Raw genomic sequence first — 19,733 nt, 5'->3', positions numbered from 1 at the left:
ATTAGTTAAACCTAGTCCTTAGATGGGGTCCCTTATACAAAAACATGCAACTCACCAAGAAAATACATAGAAAACAACACAAAGTCAAGAAACACTTACAAAACAGCATAAAACAAAACAAAAAACCCCCACAAAAATCAACAAGGAAACACCTACAAAACAGCCCTAAACACAAAACTCAAGAAAATGTAACAAACAAGACAAACTGCACAAGTCAACTTGAAAATGCACATAAAACATAAACAATGATTCAAGAAAATTACCATAAAACTCAATGACGAGCACCAGATCATTCATTTAAAATGATCCCAGTAATGGTCTATTTCGAGGTGGATAAGGAGTCATCGTATCATTCCTCCGAACTGAGAAAGTCGTCTGTCCAAACGGGCCTGAGCCAGAAGCACCGTGTCACTGAGCACTGAAGGAGCCTGGGTATTAAAACATGAATGTATGAGTTTAATATAAGCAACGTTTAATGAAATGATCAAAACTCATTAAGGGAAACACTTAATTTTACCTTCCCTTTTAAGCAAAGTTTTAATAATAACACACTATATTGTAGTTGTAAGCAGCTATAAGGTTTACTGTATATCATTGTTGAAAATATTGTACATTAATAATCACTTACAATGTCCTTATATCAGCTTAAAACTACATTATAATGTGTTTAAAAAAAAACAATTATACTGCTTAGATGATGGAGACTCTGAAAAATTATGATTCCAGTGTAACAGACCAACTGTTTGTTTATGTAGTGTCTTAACTTGTGAACTGGTTAAACTTTGGCCTCTCCCCCCTCCTCCCCCACTGGACAGCAGGTGTCTGTGCGAGGTGAATGGCTGAGGGGAAAATAGGACCTCTGTTCTCCACTGTCCCGGGAAATGAGCTGGAAAATGAGGGGCGGGGAACCACACCCCTTTCTCAGGACCTCTTTCTGCTCGCCGCTGTCTCTTTCCCCCTCCGTCCGTGTTGTTTGAATACAGCTGGGACGTATGAATTTAGCAGGGTGCTTAAACAGGCCGCCGATCTGTCACCCTGTGTCTCCTGGCCCCCTCACTCACGTCCACCCCAACCTGACCTCACTTGACTGGCAGAGCCAAACTTACTCAGCCCTTCATTCAAACTCAATCTGCTTTCAGCCCCTCTCAAAGCCTGTTTTATTGGCGACGGCCTTGTCCACAACTTTAAACCCCATATTCTCTCACTAATGCTACAATCAACTAAGTGTTAGAGGATTAGGGCCTCTTCATGTTGTCATTATGCTGGGTGTCTTAGAAAAGCTGTTATCTGCAGTAAATGATGTTGCTGAAGCCCTGCCCCATGGGTTTGTTTACAAAAATATGTATGACACTTTATATTTCTCGTGGTGTGTTATTATGTGGTGCGTTTTACAGGTTTTGTTATTATTTAGTCACTAGTTTCACTCCTGCTTCATACTGTCTTTTATTTAAATGAACTTAAACACTCTCACAAGAGTTATGAAGACAAGTATTATAAATGACGTGCTCTGTTTCCACACATTTTAATGTGCAGTTCACCATCTTTTCAGGCTGATTTACACCTTTATAAGAGTATTTTAAAGGAGAAACATTTAGCTATGCAGTGAGATTATCGGTGAGCATCCTCTCAGCACTGTCAGACAAATAATAATAATATATAATAATTCTTCTTGCAGAAGGTAAACAGATACCTGCCACCTCTCTAATAAAGAGTTGCGCTGCTTCCTTTAGGGCGACAAGTGTAAACCAGGATAAATAAGTTTAAACATTAACAATAAAATCTCTTAATTTGCATGTCCACCCCTAATGTTGTACCCTTTGTAGTTACCAAAAGACTGTGTCCTTGTCTAATTGGATTGATTTGTTTTTATTTACTGGTTTTACCTGTTTTAGTTTTTTATGGTATTTATTGTTATGTGTGTTCCTCTTTCTAAGTCCTATTTCTTTTTTAAATCGGTTTAACTGATAGATGAGTCTGTTGTTGCTGCAAGACAAATTTACCATGTGGGACAATAAAGACTGAATTAAACTGAACTGCTGCTGTAAGTCAATATCTGCACATAAACATCAGATCAGACCATTAAGACATGAATTCATAATGTCTTCAGGTGGCACTTGTTGGAATTTGTCTTTATGCTAACGGAGTTTTTGTTTTACTGAACCCATGTGTTTGTAAATCAAGCAGGAATCCCAGCTATGCATCACAAAGTGTGCCCATATGGCAGTCTGTTCTGTTATTCCGTGTTCAGTGCTACTCTTTATTACTATTATAATTAAATCATTTTCTTTTAGTGTGCATTTTCCATTTGTAAAATGTGAAATATAGTTAATGTTGTTAACCCAGCTCCACTGACTGCTCACTGTTACCTTGATATATTTATGTCTGCAGTGGAATGTAAGTATATTTGTAAGTACTGTGCTTATGTACAAATGTGAGGTACTTGTACTGTACTTTAAATGTTTCCATTACCATCCACTTTATATTTCTTCTTCTTGACATTTCAGAGGGAAATACTGCACTTTTTACTAAGATATGATGGGTTGTTATAGATTAAACAACAGAATGTAAGATATGTTATATTATAATGGTAACAGCTTCAGTCCTATAAATGACAGTTAAAGCAAAGTAATGTAATCATCTTTCTATTACATGCTTAACCATGTTTTGCTTAAATATTATGTCCAATTAAATGTATTCATTTAGTTACAAATAAGTTGAAATAACTTTTCCCTCTATGTATATGAACCTGAATCTCCTCGTAGTCATAGTTAGTGAAAACGGCCACCAGCTCTACTTTGAATAGAATGAATAATTGATGCTGAGCTGAAATCATGCTGTCAGTGTGGTCATCCATTTAACTCCAATCTGAAACATGAGCTGCCATTAAAGCCCTAATGTCTGAAGAGCCACCTGTAATGACTGTCAAATACAATCTGTATTCTCCACTGGGGAGTGCGACCCCTTTGTGACCACCAGAGGAGTCCCCAGAGAGTGTGTGAAAAGTGTGTCTACCCCATGAATGTGTGAAGTGTGTGAGGAGCCAGCAGCAGGCAGAAGGCCAGGGGCTGTTGTCTGACACTGATTTGTAAAGGGAGACAATACGGCTCATTGACCTGCCCGGCTCCACTGTCTGTTGCACATACCTCGCCCAGCCCTCCCCGGTGGCTTCGCTGCTCTTTAAACGAGCAGCAGATTGCCCCAGGCGCAGGCGGGGAGGGGAGGGGAGGGGAGGGGGGCAGCGGGCCACAGGTTGCTTTGACAATGAGAATCCTCAGAGAACAGAGGGGGGGGGGGGGAGGCAGAGCCAAAACTTTGATAAACACATTCATATTCTACAAATCTTACCTTCAGATGCTCGCAGAATCAGTGACATCTTTAAATCACTTTCTTTTTTAATTCTAGCATACAGATTTATTTCTAACATGTCTTATCTGTTTTATTATGGTTTTTATCTTTATTTTATTGTTGGGTATTTTATTCCATTAGAGTTTTGTATTATTTCAACTGTCTGATTTCATTTGTCTCATTGCTTTCCTGAAATGTTTTAATCTTGGTTCAACCATGTAAAACACTTTGTACCTTTATTTTGAAAAGTGCTGTATAAATAAAGTGTATTATTATTATTATTGTTGTTATTATTATTATTACTATCTTTCCTTATCTAGCCTTATCCTATGGTAAGAAATATATAGGATGAATACAGTATTAGAGGCCAGCTCATATAGTGTTTCCACTTGTGGTTCCCAAACTTTTACAATCCTACAACTCATGATTATTTTCATTATCGACTGCCAATCCACTTGATCAATTGATTCATTGTTTGGTTTATATTTGTGGGGTTTTTTTTGCAGGTTTTGAGGTTGTGTGCTGCACTTTTGGAAAGTTTTGCTATTGTTTGGGTTATGAAAAGTCAGAAAACGGTGAAAGAATGTCTGACATAATTTTCCAAAGCATAAGGTGATGTCTTCAAATTGTCTAGAAAACATTCATTTACTTAACTGCCCTATAAGAAAAACTGAAAAGAATTTAATTCGAGAACCAGAAATGTGGGTAATTTTTCTTAATAATTAATCAATGATCAGAATTGTTGCTGATTAATTTTCTATTTGATTGAATAATCGATTACTAATTATTTCAACTCTTTTTACCGTAACAGATTGTTGTTAATTTCAATAATTTGGTCTGAAGAGGTAAAACTATCCAGTATTTCATAGGAAAAAAAGTCAAGATTGGCGAAATGTTTAAAATAATATGTAGAAAATTGTCATGCCGACCCTGACGAAGTTTGAAAAACCATGATTTGGAACATTAGTAGACACTAAAGTAGTGGAATTATTAAAGTAGTAAAGAGTAGTTGATTATCTCTTAAAGACAAATTAATAATAAATGGTAAATGTAATAAATATCAGTACTTGAGGATCTTTATCTAACCACAGCAGACGTTGACATATTTCCTCTGGTGCTCACGTTGTAAACAAACCCTCCTCCTTTTGTCATCCATTCCCATTGTCAGAATCTGTATATGACCTTTTCTCTCCCCTCTCTGCCTCTCACCCCTCGTAGCCTTTTCTTTTCCTTCCTTCTCTCTTTCACTGTCGAAGACAAGCTGTTGCTCTGTCCCTGCGGGCCACTCCCTCAGTTGTCTGCTCCTCTCTCTCCCCCCACCCCCCCCCCCCCCCCGCCTCCCTCTCTCCCCTGCTCTCCTTCTTTCTCCCTCTCCCCACCTGTTGAAGCAATTGTTGCACAGACCATATTGTTGTCTTCTTATTATTTTATGTCACTCACGAGGGTCCACGCCCCTTTTTTTACACTGTGCCACTCCCTCTCTCTCTCTCTCTCTCTCTCTCTCTCTCTCTCTCTCTCTCTGTCTTTGCTGGGTATAAAAGTCAGAGACGAGAGTTGAGCAGTGATATTCAACAGATCACCACAGGAAGCCCAAACTACTTCAACAAGGAAAAAGGATTTCCCAGCTTCTGTTTACCTGCAGAACACCCAGCTTCCTCAGGTGACAGAGGGACATTAGCTGCCGCCTTTCTTTCCCATTTGGACGTAAACGCGTCGATATTTTACCCAGCAGGCTGTGCAGATGGACAGAGGCATGTCTGTGTCTCTGTGGTGTGAGGAGGTGGAGGACCAGAGTCAGGACCAGAACCAGACTGAGGCCCAAACCCAGGGCCACATCGTGGGCTCGTCTCAGCTGCGAGCCGCCTGGGACCCCACCGTGTCCGGCCATCGTGTGATCCAGAGGCTGCTTCATGTGGAGGAGAGGTACATGCCCTCCATGCTCTACATCACCCTCATCCAGCGGGAGCCAGAGCGCAGGGAGGAGCTCGCCAAATGGGCCCTGGAGGTATGAAACTCTTTCACGCTCCAGTTTCCCCTCGTGGTGCAGGATGAGTTATGTCATCACGGCAGCTGTGATGCTGATGCCTCACATCTTTCTCCTTCTCTCCAGGTGTGCTGTGAGTGTGGCTGTGATGAGGCAGTGTTCCCCCTGTCTGTCTCTCTGATGGATAGGTTCCTGTCAGACTCTTTGGCTCTACCTGTGTCACCATACTGCCTGGCTGCTGGCTGCATCCTCATCGCCTCCAAACTCACAGAGTGTGACAACGTCACCGCAGACACTCTCTGTGCTGCAGCTGAATACAGCTTCCAGCCTTCAGACCTGAGGGTGAGTCAGTCACACAGCATCCACACGTGGGTACAAATGGGTTTCTTTGAGACCTCACAGTCAGGGCGGTAGTGGAGTCTGAGCAGAGGTTGGGTCGTTTCCAGCTGTGGGTCCCTAATATCATCACCGCTTTTAACCCCACTTACAGTTGCATTGAGCATAGGTCTTAAGGGTTAAACTCAGTTAAACTCAGTTACACCTTGGTTTTAAAAGTAGAATACCTTTCACCTTTTTACAGTGTTCTTACTCTAAAGATTTGTAGCAACCATACTTTATCAAACTAATGCAAAGATAGGATGTTAAAGTCGTGAGGGAATTTATCTACTATTTGTGATTAACTTAAAACCTTAATTTACAATCCAATAGGGCAACAAATAACTTTTTTTAATTAGGCCTACTGGTTTTTCTATCACTTATATTTAACTGATTAATTAAATACTTTAAACTGTAAATTAGATGAAATGACAACAGATGCCTCATAAGTTACAAGAGCCCCAAATGATGCATGTGGATGACAATGACAAAACAATTAGGGCTGTAACCAATGACTATTTTCATCATCAATCGATCTGCCAATTATTATTTTTGATTTATCGATTATTCGTTTGGTCTATGAAATGTCAGAATATAGTGAAAAAAAGTCCAATCACAACTTCCCAGAGTCCAGGGTGATGTCTTTATACAGTATGTCTTGATTTGTCTGACAAAAAGTCCTAAACCCAAAGGACTTCAGTTTATTATGATGTATGGTGAAGAGAAGCAGCAGATATTCCATTTGAGGAGTTGGAACCTGAGAAATTCAGAAAGAAAATCTAAATTTTTGCTTAATGAATGAAACAATGAATTAATTATCAGCATATTGCCATCAATCGACTAATCGACTAACCATTTCAGCTAATTTTTAATCAATACAATCCAGTATTGGTGCTTTCATCTCATGCCCTGCCCATCCCATTTAGAATTTAAAATTGGGGCAACTGACTAATTGTTATTACTGAACTCACTGAAGTCGAATGCATGACTTCAACACCATATTTAAGATCTATCACAATGTAACAATAACTAAATCCTCTATAATATCTCACATCACAATTTCTGTATTATAACAATGTTACACAATTATGTCTGACTGCTACATGCACCCATCTTCCCTTCATCAGGAGATGGAGCGTGTCATCCTCTCCACCCTCCGATGGGACACAGCAGCAGTGACTCCGCAGGACTTCCTCCCACACTTTCTTGCCTCCGTGGAGGAGAGAGGAGATGGAGACAGTGGTGACTGTGTGGAGGGGGTGCTCTCCACCCTGCGGCGGCACAGCGACACGCTGGCTGCCATGTGTGCCTGTGACTGCCGCTTTCTGGGAGCTCCACCGTCACTTGTTGCTGCGGCATCACTGAACTGTGCTCTGAGGGGTCTGGGCAACAAGGGCCCCGCTCAGCTGGCTGTAATGAGTGATGCACTGGCCGAGCTCTGCCAGGCTGATCTGGTGAGTACACCTGCAAAGTCTGAGGCTGCACATAGGCCTATTTATCTGATTTTTTTTGTGATTAACAATTTCTATTTTATTTTTCAAACAACACACAAAACATACAATTCGCCACATGAACATATCCCCTCTCCTTCGTCATCACCACCCACCCGGACAAAAATCAAGAAAAGATGACACAGTCACTACAATATTCCAGACAATTCAACAAAATAGTAACAAAATAGACAATAAACCAAATAAACATTTGTATAAATGACAACACCATAAGCCAATCATACACGTCTCTCCCCAGCACAAAGCTTCTCAGGAGTCCTACAGAAAGCTCAGGTACTTTCCCCATTTTCTAGTGTAGACATCCAATCTGGCAAACCGTTTACTTGACATTTTTTCAAACGCCGCCACCCTAGCCATCTCACAAGCCAACTGCTGGAGTAACCCTTCATTCTTCCATCCTTTTAAAATAATCTGTCTGGCTATCATTAAACTAGTCTGGAGCCAGCTTCTTATGTGCTTATCCATCCCGCTTAAGATAGACCCATCTCCCAGAACAAATAATATTGGGCTGAATGGAACCTGGCTCCCTGCTATCCAACATAGGTCATCATGTATCTATTTATCTGATTTGATTATTCAGGGTTTTTTTTGTTTTTTTTGCAGGAGTGAGAGTTGCAAAAAGAATCAGTTTTAAGCAACAGACTCAGTACACTTGTGTTTTGAGGGACATGTTTGTTTTACAGGCATGCCATCATTTATATATTATTATATTTATATTGATATTTATTCTCTCTGTGCCTTGCATCCCAGGTAGTGCTGCAGTGCTACAGTGACATGATCGAATATGCCCTCCGACAGCGGCTGAGGAGTGGGCTTCAGCAGGGCCCCATGGAGAAGGATGAAGAGGTGGAGAACGAAAGACCCGGGACACCTACTGACATGAGAGAGATTGATTTCTAAACACTGAATCAACTGTTGCATTGAAAGTGTGAATCAATCAAAACCTTTCATCAAAGTTCATCAGTCAAACTGATTATATATATATATTGATTATGACCTCAAAATGATCTGACATGTTTTTATATTTTTAAATTATTTTATTGAGTGACTGTTAATTTATTTTTTTATCTTTATTTATTAGTGAACAATTTTTGCAATTATGTGTTTCGCATGTGCCATATTTTATTATCTATTTCTATCAATTTTATTGTAGGCCTAGATGTTATTTTGATGCATAATATTTATACTTTTTATTTATTATCACGTGCAATTGTTGACTCTTTCGATGTTAATTTATTTCAACTTGCCATGACTTTGTGTTTGTGTACTGAATTAAATATACAACAAATCTATTTTTCAAAGCAATTAAACGTTTAAAACGTTTGTACATATTTTGCATCTGTGTGTTATTTACCAATGGGATAATGCTGCGTTCACTTAGTATTCATAGGCTAGTACTTACGAAATATAAGCTTGTGTTACAATTCATTCTACTTTTGGTAGGATATAATTACCCCCTTAAAGTACAGCTACAAGAGCAAATGTGTTAATGGCTGATTTATCTCTTTAAATCGTGGGTTTCTGACCTATTTTAGGCTGTTGTACGAAAAAATAAACATGAATAAACTATTTCCGACAGATCATGAAGGCAGCATGTTGGAACCAAAGCTGCAATCTCATGACGTCAAATTTATCCGACGCGAATACAGACCGCTCTGAGCATCCGATCCGATCGGATCAGATAGCTAATATAAATACACATGCGGTAAGAGAGCAGCTATTAAAAGATATTGTGTTTTATAACACATTTTAATTGTCGTTTTTTTATCGGCGGAGTTTAAAGGAACAATTTATAGAACATCGTGACATACTAAGAGCTACAACGCAGGTAGAAGACGTCTCTACAGCTCACGGTAAGGGATACTCAGGTTCTGTTATATCACCTCTAAAATGACCTTTTAAAAAACGAATAAGGTTTAAATGTTATTAAAACCAAAACGTAATTCACTCAAGCTATATGTTTAATCTCACAGGTGGTTCCACGTATGCAAATATGTTTTTTTGTGTTGAGACCTCCTCTCATCCGCCTCCGTGTTGTCCCTGTTTTAAGATAGCTAGTTAGCTAACGTTAACCAGCTGCAGACACGAAGGATACCTAACTTATAATAGTAATGTGCTATTTAAACCGTCTTATTTTAACCGTGTTAAGTAACACTTCTGGTGTTAAAAACTAAATGTATGTTGTTAATTCAGCTCGCCAACTAGCTAAGTGTTCCTGCTCAAAATGTATCGTTTGGCCAAGCAATCCACCTAAGAAATCTGATATTATGTTTTCCTCTTCTCGGTGAAGGCGTCTACAGAAATAAAATAAAAAAATCAGAGTTTTTACAACTCTCTAAAGTCTCCTGGTAAATTCGGCATGCAATGTTTACTCCAGAGACAAACTAATTAGACTTAAATCCGAAAATGTTATCAATGACTCTGTTACTCTGTTAGCGTTATCCAGGGTCGGAGTTAATTTACTATCTTTCCAGGTGTGTTTCGGACTTGAGTCATGTAGTAGTTAGGGAAACATATTGTGATTAACACGGTCTGCACCTTTAAATGCAAGTCAGACACTGGTCATGTCGAGGATAAATTAAGCGGCCGTCCCGTGTTGCCCTCGTCTACCGTTACATTGAAGATATCTACATAATAAATGCAGTAGTGTTCAAGTAACTATAAACCAAACTTGGTGCAATACTATACTGCTCAGTTACAGAATTGTTTTATAGTTTGCATGTGAACATAATTTAAAACTTCACACGAAAAATGCATCTTGTTTAGTTTTTTTTATGGTCTAAATGTGTATAGTATGGACTGTGGCAAATAAAAGAGGGAAGTGGATTATTTTTGAAGAAAGCTTTGCACACCTGTTACAACACGTTACAACACATCGATCGCACGAGATCTGGTGTCAGCTATTATGTTGGAGAACAACTGACACTCACTCGAAGACATTTATCTTGGTTTTTATTTTTCACACACCCTTGCCTCTTGTTCTTTTCTGTGCTAAAATTGTAACCTTTCAGTCAAAGCTTTGCATGCAGTATTGTAACATACGTTGTTGTTTATTTTGAAGGAGGATGACCTTAAAACCTAGCTGGCTGCTGCTTCTATCCATCTCTGCTGGGGTCTGGTCAGTGCCTATCGATCGCAATGGAGACAACCAGGAAGCAAAAGAGGACGTCCCGGAGGAGAACACGGTAATGACCTTAGTAGTCTCAGTCATGTAGCCTACTGTAGTTTAGATTCAGTTTGTTGCCAATAACCCGTCCTTTACAACACACCCTTGCAGGACACAGGCCTGTACTACGACAGGTATCTCAGAGAGGTGATTGAGGTTTTGGAGACAGACCCTCACTTCAGAGAGAAACTGCAAACCGCCAACACAGAGGACATCAAGGTCAGCGTCCATTTCTCCTTCATTCATGCCCGATACCGGGAAACACTGCAAAAGGTTTCTGGTATACCTTTTACAGGTGCCATTTAATCTGTTCCTCTCACCTGTATGTCTTGTGTTGTCCGTCAGAATGGCCGTCTCAGTAAAGAGCTGGACCTGGTTGGTCACCATGTGAGGACGCGCCTGGATGAGCTGAAGCGTCAGGAAGTTTCTCGCCTCAGGATGCTGCTCAAGGCCAAACTGGATAGCACCAACACACAGAGTGAGTGGACTCATTCTCCTGTTGACCACTGCAGAGGGAGAGGGAGAGTCTTTGGATTTACATACCTCTGTAGATAGATTGTATCAGATTTAATTTAAAGATCTCCGCTGGAAAAGTGGATGGTTGGTGTATCAAAGAAAGACAAATGACAAATACTAATGTTTAAGGTGGTATTGTCTTTTTTTATAAGTAGTTTATTATGTACTAAATTATAAAATTATAATGTATGTTATTTCCTGCCTAAAATGTCATATGTTGAAAATGATCTGTCTTCAAATCTTACTAGTAAATAATAAATACCACATTTGATCTACATTCTGTACTGTGTGAAGCAATAGGTTTGCATTTGTGACAACTGTAACCGTCAAGTTTTGTTACTTGAAAACTAACTAGAGTTATTAATTTAAAAGATTGACTTTACTTACTTACTTTAATTACTTGTTTGGTCCTTCAACTAATCAACAGCTATACTAATTGCCACATGCCAGTAACCGTTTCAGACAGGTTTTAGCAGTGTAAGCGTTGATAGATGTTCATGTAAAATATTGGCTAAAAATATACACATGAATAGAAATTAGTAAGGTGTGTATTGAGAGAGAAATGTAGCCCCTCGGGCACAGAGATGTGTTCAGTGTGTGCAGGACATAATGGAAGTCATGTGTGTCAAAAGTCCAGCATGTGTCTGTTAATTGCTGTGTCTGCTGTGAAGGCCTGCAGATGGACCACGCCTCCCTGCTGAAGCAGTTTGAACATCTGGATCCCCACAATCAAAACACCTTTGAGGCCAAAGACCTCGAGCTGCTAATCTCGACGGTAAGATCCTCCAGAGATACTCAAAAACTGGATTTTTTTTTTTGTTGACCCCAGAGACTGAAAAATCAGTCGGTTGGTTTTATGTTCTGACAAGATTTGAATTGGACACGTGTAAGTGACGAATCCTGTCACAGTCCAACAGAATCAGAATTACACTGATCAGACTCGAGGGTGCTACAATTACAGGTCCAAACGTGATGGCAGACCTGCTGGTAATTGTTCCAGACACCATATGTGACCCCTCTTTGATTTCAAGATGACAGCCCCCGTCTGGCGCTTTGTTCTAGGCCACCAAGGACCTGGAGAACTACGACGCCGAGAGACATGAGGAGTTCAAGCGCTATGAGATGCTGAAGGAGCACGAGAGACGCGAGTACCTGAAGGGCCTGGACCAGGAGAAGAGGGAGACGGAGGAGAAGAGACTGCAGGAGCTTAAGGACAAACACCACCAGCACCCTAAAGTCAATGCTCCGGTACGCACAAACGCACCCACATTGGTTATTCGGTGGAAAGAAGTGGAAGTGAATCAGAATCAGTTTTATTGGCCAAGTATACTTGCATACACAAGGAAGAGTGTAGAGAGTTTTTCAATACATTCAACAAATAGACATGTAGTAGTAAACACTCAGTAGACAAATAGTAATATAGACACATAATGTACAATAGAGACAACAATATACATATAGGCACATATCAACATAATATACAAAATACAAATAAGACATACTATCAAGACAAGTACACATGGAGTGGGATGTAAAGTGCAAAAGGTAATAGTGCAAAGTAGTGTGCAAGATGCATATTGCAGTGATAAGTATCGAAGTATAGAATGTTCTCTTACATGTTTTGCTGCATTTTTCCCATATACAGGGTAGTGTCGCTCAACTACGGGAAGTTTGGGAGGAGACAGATGGACTGGATCCTCAAGAGTTTAACCCCAAAACATTTTTTAAACTGCATGGTGAGTGACGCCTCTTGTTTTAACCCCTGTCCTTTATTCGTATCACGCCAATAAGTTCAACATGAATAAACTTCTTCTCTGCCCTGTTTAGATACAAATGAAGATGGTGTTTTAGATGAACAAGAATTGGAGGCTCTCTTCACCAAAGAGGTAAGGAACCCTACATTATATCGTAGCTTTAAAAACAAGATTTGGTTTTACAATGAAACTGCTTAAAATGACATGACAGAATATCAAAAAATGGATGATCATCTATTTGAAAACACAGCTGTTTTGTCTGTGTATCGCAGACTTTTTAAAAGCAGAAGTTTTCAACCTGACCGCAGTGATATGCACAGCAGCCCTGTAACATCTGTTTCATTTCTCTTCCTCCAGCTGGAGAAGGTCTACGACCCGAAGAATGAGGAAGACGACATGATGGAGATGGAGGAAGAAAGGCTTCGGATGAGGGAGCATGTCATGAAGAATGTGAGTCTTAATCATTTACTCTTATCTGCTCTTGTTTGACTCATATGCCGTGAGTCACTCTCCACTTTTCTCTCTGCTTTGCTGCGACTGATGCAGCGTACGTTTCTGTGTTAAAAGGTGGACGCAAATAAAGATCGTCTCGTCAGCCTGGAGGAGTTCCTGAAATCCACCGAGAAGAAGGAGTTCAGTAATCCCAAAGAGTGGGAGGTAAAGAGGCCAGAGGTGGTCTGAAAATCTGCAAAGTGGGCGGGTGATTGGAGGGGCTGTGGTTCAAATTCCAGGACAAGCTGGGGAAATGTGTATGTGGGGAAGTTAAATGGGTAACGCAAATCTAATCCCTTATCAACTCGCAGACCTGAAGTGGCTGCTGGGAATAGATGTAATGTAGTGTAATGTTGCATTTAGTTAAAAGACCAATTTAGCACTGCGCCGCTACAACACCGTCAGATTTAGGATGGGCAGTTTAGAAAAAAGATTTAAAAAACAATTCAGCAGAACCAGAAAGATTTTCATTTTTATTTCACACGTTACTCTTTCTTTTCAAAACATGGCGCCTACAATACCCACAATGCTGTGTTATGCTAGTAGCGGCTAATGTAGCCTTGAGCTTCTAGCATTAAGAAGAGATAAGGAGGTGTGTGTGTGTGTGTGTGTGTGTGTGTGTGTGTGTGTGTGTGTGTGGAGTTTGAAAATATAAATAAAGTATAATATTTGTAGTTTTTATAATATGGAGCTAGCAGTACGTCTTGTATGACTAACGTAGCTTTCTCCTCCAGTAAGGCAGGGGGGTAATAATTCTGTGACATAAAGAGCATCTGCAAAGCCTACAACAGTGGACTATATGCCTTCCTTTTAGTCTAAAGCATGTTTGTATAATATATACATTTGCATGCAAAGTAAAGATCCAGACAGAAGCAGAACCAACTCGTGAGTTTATGTGCATGAGTATGGTGAAGCCTTTACAAAACCATACAGTTTCAGTAGTGGTATGAATACATTGCATTACATCGGTTCCCACTGCTGTCTCTGTAGACTCTGGAAACCAGACCGGTGTACACCGAGGAAGAGCTGCAGCGATTTGAGGTTGAACTCCGGGACAAAGAGGAGGAGCTGAAGAGGAAGGCAGAGAATCTGCGTCAGCAGCAGGACCTGCTGAAGGAGAGAGGCAAAGCCCTGGAGGCCCAGAGGAGAGAGTACCAGCAGGTAACTGTTCCGCCACGTCAGTCACGGCTTTACGTATGTCGTCTGCAACGGGGTTAAAGAATGGATCCCATGACATCATCATATAGCGGTCAAACTTGAATTATACTAACCCAACAGCCAGTTTTCAGCCTGTAATAACACTGAAGCATGTTCGAATGATAATTCAATTGCAATGTTTCAATTTCAGGCAGTATTAGAGATGTCCCAGAGACAGAAGGAACAGCAGGCAGCAGGCGGGCAGCCTCCTGCAGGTCCTCATGGAGAACTACAGTTCCAATCAGAGATACAACAAGTGGAAGATAAAGGTAAGCAATTTCAGATATGGTAAATGTCTTATTGGTATGGATTTATTTTGTCGTGGATCTTTGTTCTCACTCACTCTCCCTCTCCCTCCCTCCCTCCCTCCCTCCCTCCCTCTCCCCCTCCCAGAGGCAAAAGTCCCAGCTGAGCACCAAGCCGAGCCCCCGAATAATCTGCCTGCAGAGCCTCCACAGAATCTGCCTTTACACACTTGATGCAGCACGCTCTGACAGCCTTAACACACACACACGCGCACACACACACTCTGATTTGCACTGACACAGATATCCAGATGGGTTCCTCAACCTAAATTACGTGAACTGTATGTATAAATTGAGACAGACTTGGCTCGTGAGCCGTGACCTATCGTACTGTGTGTTCATCTTTGTGGTCTACGTTACATTTAAAGACCTTAAATGGCCTTCAGTGTAAAATTATAAACATCTTCAAATAAAGTCTTAATCAAACCAAACTTCTTGAAATCAATCTATTTTGGGGGCCAGTGGCCGGGATAAATTTCCACTGTATACACTCCAGCTTCCTCTTCTCACTGCTACCTGTCATTTCACATGCTGCGTGAGATTGTATTTCTGGAGAACGGCATCGTCCTCCATGCAGGTCAGTCAGAAAGCAGCTACCTTTCTTGAAATTCTGAGTACTGGGTGACACTCATTAGATGCAGCTTGCTAAATCTGAAATGCAACCTTTTTAGAGAATCAAATGATTATAAAAAAGACTGTAGAAAAATCTAAAAGTGAAAAAACTAAAATGACATTAGTGGGCTGGTTGTAACAATAAATTCTGTACATGTTGGGGGGGCTTATTAATTGTCTCGCCAAATCTGGCACATGAGCCAGCAGATGGTATATGTATATGCTGTAATGTAATATTGTATTTATATGTAAGAGCGGTTAGATACAAACTACTATAATAACAGCATACATTACAATAAAATAATATAAGTAATAATACAGTATGGAGAGAAGTGGGTAAGAATGGAAGGTGGTTGTGTGTGTGTCATCCTGTTTGGAAGTGTTTTTGTGCCTCCACCCGCACCCCACCCCCCTCCTCTGGGTGTCACTGCAGACCTGGGCCTGTTGTCCACTGTCATGGCTCCCCAGGGACCTGCTGATGCTTGTTGTTGTCCAGCTGATGAGATGCCGCCACTCAGGGCATTCCTATCAGCATTCCTCTAACCCGCTGACCTCCCGTGACCCGCAGGGCCCCTCCTCTCCTGTTGTCCATGCAGCTGCCTGCTGTCAGTCACCGCTGTCATATTGGCCAAATAAAGACGTCTTCAGGAAGCTGCCTGGATCATCAAGTCAGTGTTTATCATGATGCAATCACTAAAGTTCAGACACAGTAGATTTGTTTTGGAATGCTCAGTCCTGTGGATATAGAAGCAAATACAGTGTGTTATTGAGCGTAACCGTGACCTTTTTAGATGCACAAACCTTTTATTTTTGGATATTTTCCAGCCTATATCAATACATAAAATACACTTGTGTTGTAGTTTTAGCACAAATACATAATGCAAAACAGGTAGACCAATATAGATGTATTCTGTATTCTCAACTCTTAATTCATAATTAAGTGTTGTATTAAAGGACAAACTCACAGTGAAAAAGTGCCAATTCTGCAATCAGTCCAATGTTATTTGATCTTTGCACTATTCTTCTTCAGTGTGGTTACGTTCGTGTACTGCTGCTATAACAGAACATTCCCCTCTGGGGATAAATAATGTATCTATATATCTTTGTCAGCAGTAGAATAATACTGGAAGATACCAACATTGTATTTTAAAGCTGATGTTGACGGATACAAATAGCATACCGAGATACATAATTAATGTGTCTGTAATGCAAAAGTGAGAGTATGGCAATACATCTGTTTGATGCTTTAAAAAAATTTACCTCCTTAATTTAAAACATTCCAACAAGAGTATTATAAACTAAAATTAGGATGGAAACTCGCTGTTAAACCCAATTTTGTACGCTAAAATAAAAACACAATTAAGACTAACTTTAAAATGCCTTTCAGAACTGAAAGAAATCACGAAAAACTAAGCTGAAGTTGAGGTATGTACCTATACGTCAATAAAAGCATAAAGAAAGAATTAGACATAGGGATTTATTAAATTGTGCCTGTGTTCTATTAGCCAGTTTCCTTCGAGATGGGATTTCCTGTGAAACTTTGAGCTCTGTAGTTGAGCTCCCTGTGGGAACTTTAACAGGTCAGTGTTGTGTCTGTTGGTCCGCGGAGGGCATCATCCACAGCAGCAGCAGCAGCTCTGACATTTCATCCAGCTGTTTGCAAGCAGAGGTGGCACTGAAGCTGTCAACACACTGTCAGTGGGTCTGTTAAGGCGTCATGGCAGGAGGCCGTGATGCAGTGTGATCTTGTGAGTGAGTATACTGCATTAAGGGGAGTTTTTAAGGTGCCTTTGTTCAGATACTAAGAGATCCTGATACTTTACTGGATAACTTCCCAGATTGTGAGACTTTTTTTCTCCCCTACTTTGTTCTTGAAATGGCACTTACTGGTAATTTGGCTGGCCAGTTTTAAATTACGCCTATGCATTTACGTGTTCAACAATAAGCAATAAGTTGCAGTAACATTTACGTGTCATTTAGCTGACGCTTTTATCCAAAGTGACTTACAATTGCTATATATGTCAGAGGTCACACGTCTCTGGAGCAACTAGGGGTCAAGTGTCTTGCTCAGGTAACGCAGTGAAAAGGAAAAGTCTTCACTAAGAGACATTTTACTTTGATATTTAAGATTTTACTGCAACGACACTTCAACTTAAGTAAAAATGTAAAAGCAGAGTTTTAGTTTTAATGGGGTATTTTTCCATTATAGGGATATTAATACTTGAAGTATTAAAAGATAAAGGATACAACTCATTGACTGTGGCCTCTGTGACTTGTGCAATCCCTCAAAGAGGACCAGACAAACACTGTCGTTCTGTAAATGGTGCGTCGTCCTCCTCCTTTTGGCTGTTTCAGTAGTGACGTCTTTCAGCTGCTTTTTCCAAATCACGCTGTGTCTGTGTTGGTCCGTTCCTTACTGGTCTCTTTGTGTTTTCACAATCTTAGATGAAGTTGCTGTTTGAGGCTGACTTGTCTTCAGGTATTTGCTGATTGTGTTAAATATTTGTGAGGCAGTTAATCAAGTCTGTGAGTCTGCTTATTCACTGACCCTTGTCTGTCATTTCACTTTTACAGGCATTGTTCTCAGACGTGGTCAATATGACATAAAAAATATAGTACAATAAATAAACAGAGCACAAGAAGTAACATTTAATAAAAAAAGTAGCCGTAGAATCAGCACCATGATCAATTAGCAGCACTTTCAGGTGATTTTAAAGGGCATATTTACAATTTTAGACTATTTGATTCTAACTGATTAGTATTATAAGTAACATTCAAACTAATTGTATGAACTGGTTCAGTGTCAGACAGGACGTTGACAAGTACTTTAATGTACTTGTACTGTTTCGATGTTTTAGATTTTTAAGCTGCTTTGCTGAGAAAAGAATAACTGAACTGTAAATGATCAGATTCCGAGACAGATGCAGATATCGAGTTGTTTTCTTAAAAATAGTCCCAATGTTTCTCAGTAAAACCATAACCTGCAGCCAAAAAGAGTGTGTAAGTATTAGAACTTGTCCAGCCAGCTTTGATCTGCTGTTTGTCATCCCAGACTTTCTTCCTTCTGTTCGTCTCTAAAATGTTTGATTTTTGAAGTTAAATTTGGATGCACTTTGAATCTCACTGTACATCACCCTCTCTGAAGAGGACATTACGTCACCTCCACCCTCCCTCCACCGCTACTGACACCCGCCTCTCCTGCGATCTGATTGGCTGACAGACCAAGCCTTTCAGGACTGGTGATGGTGACAAAGTTTTACTGACATAAGTAACGGGTGATTTAATTATAATGGTAAAAAAACATGTTATTCAATTTGTTTGAATAGAATAATCCCTAATACATCCCCCAAATGACTCACCTTATGAACTTGCAACAGCAGTTCTGGTTATTTTAAAGTTGTTTATTGCTGGTTGACCTTTTTAAAGTTCCTCAAACTGTTCAGTTTCACACAAAAAAACTGCGAATCCATGATGGTTGTTTAAAATCTAGACTTTTGGGCTAAAAAAACAAAACCCTGTGATGGCAGTGCATTGCAGTTCCCGTATCGAGCCGCTAGAGGGTACAATTATTTAATTATTTTGGCAAGTTCCATGCCACTCACTGTGAGGATAATTGAGGAAATAATTCTCATTCTAATGATGTCAATTGGTTTTGTTTTTAAAGGTATAAAACTGCAATAAAGTGCAGTTAGAAGTAAGTTGTGAGCATAGACTGTAAACATAAGCTTGTGAGGCTGTGAGGAGTTTACGTGGTGATGTGTTTCTTTAAGACCCAGCATCTTTACCGAAGAGGAGAGATGAGGGAAGATGAACGATGGGAGGTCGTCAAGGTACACAGAAACACACAGAAACACGCAGACAGGGAAGCGGAAGCACTGTTATTTCTCTTCAGAATTAAGTTTCAACTTGTTTGTCTTTATGTTTTGGGTTATATAAAGAAGTGATTTATCAGTCATTACCGTAGACTGTAAATATGACCCTGATATTTACAGTCTATGGTCATTACTCTTTTTTTTTTTTCAACAAAAGATACACATCCACAAGGCTTGTGTATTTATTAAAGATTTTAACAAGATTCACGGGTTTTATTTGTTGCGTCATGCTCATACAAAATGTGCAGTCAAAGACAGGTTAGCATACCCTTAAGGCAACAAGCTAGTGCAATAAATAATAATTGTTTAATTACTTTTGCTTCATTTATCTGCTATTATTGACTTGTGAAGTAGCCTACTTTGTTACATCTTTTTTATTTATTTATTTATTATTATTATAAATTATATATTAAATGATAATTTGAATAAAGGGAACGATAAAGGATATAATTTCAATTATAAAACATTTAAAAATATGTAATTCAATCCATGTACTGTATCTTTATGGTTCTCAAGCGTTTTATAGACGTGCATGTTTTATTCTGAAAAGTCCTGACCGGATGTTAGCTGTGTTTTCTGCGTGTAACTTGCTTGGCGCCGCGGC

The 19,733-nt window shown here is 39.8% G+C and overlaps 2 protein-coding genes across 2 annotated transcripts; both read left to right on the top strand.

Moving 5' to 3' along the window:
* Positions 1 to 5,098: 5,098 nt before the first annotated feature.
* ccndx (cyclin Dx) lies at positions 5,099 to 8,115 on the top strand. Its single transcript, XM_078268855.1, has 4 exons — positions 5,099 to 5,350; positions 5,456 to 5,671; positions 6,832 to 7,162; positions 7,970 to 8,115. Exons 1-4 carry the CDS (start codon positions 5,099 to 5,101, stop codon positions 8,113 to 8,115), a joined length of 945 nt encoding a protein of 314 aa, XP_078124981.1.
* A 715-nt stretch (positions 8,116 to 8,830) lies between these two features.
* nucb1 (nucleobindin 1) lies at positions 8,831 to 15,076 on the top strand. Its single transcript, XM_078269983.1, has 13 exons — positions 8,831 to 9,068; positions 10,277 to 10,400; positions 10,493 to 10,600; positions 10,727 to 10,859; positions 11,569 to 11,672; positions 11,960 to 12,145; positions 12,543 to 12,633; positions 12,725 to 12,783; positions 13,009 to 13,101; positions 13,219 to 13,308; positions 14,134 to 14,304; positions 14,492 to 14,609; positions 14,734 to 15,076. The coding sequence occupies exons 2-13, from the start codon at positions 10,281 to 10,283 to the stop codon at positions 14,817 to 14,819; spliced, it is 1,359 nt and encodes a 452-aa protein (XP_078126109.1). The 5' UTR covers positions 8,831 to 9,068; positions 10,277 to 10,280; the 3' UTR covers positions 14,820 to 15,076.
* The last annotated feature ends 4,657 nt before the right edge of the window (positions 15,077 to 19,733 follow it).

The sequence above is a fragment of the Sander vitreus genome, chromosome 15, assembly GCF_031162955.1.
Source record: "Sander vitreus isolate 19-12246 chromosome 15, sanVit1, whole genome shotgun sequence".
Taxonomy (NCBI): Eukaryota; Metazoa; Chordata; class Actinopteri; order Perciformes; family Percidae; genus Sander; species Sander vitreus.
This window is presented reverse-complemented; position numbering and strand designations above follow the sequence as displayed.

Excerpts from the sequence above, each read along its gene's own strand:
- ccndx (XM_078268855.1), top strand. The coding sequence starts at position 5,099 with ATGTCTGTGTCTCTGTGGTGTGAGGAGGTGGAGGACCAGAGTCAGGAC. Across the intron at positions 5,351-5,455 it reads TCGCCAAATGGGCCCTGGAG|GTGTGCTGTGAGTGTGGCTG; the intron begins GTATGAAACTCT and ends CCTTCTCTCCAG. Across the intron at positions 7,163-7,969 it reads CTGCCAGGCTGATCTGGTGA|TGCTGCAGTGCTACAGTGAC; the intron begins GTACACCTGCAA and ends CATCCCAGGTAG.
- nucb1 (XM_078269983.1), top strand. The coding sequence starts at position 10,281 with ATGACCTTAAAACCTAGCTGGCTGCTGCTTCTATCCATCTCTGCTGGG. Across the intron at positions 10,860-11,568 it reads GGATAGCACCAACACACAGA|GCCTGCAGATGGACCACGCC; the intron begins GTGAGTGGACTC and ends TCTGCTGTGAAG. Across the intron at positions 14,305-14,491 it reads AGAGGAGAGAGTACCAGCAG|GCAGTATTAGAGATGTCCCA; the intron begins GTAACTGTTCCG and ends TTTCAATTTCAG.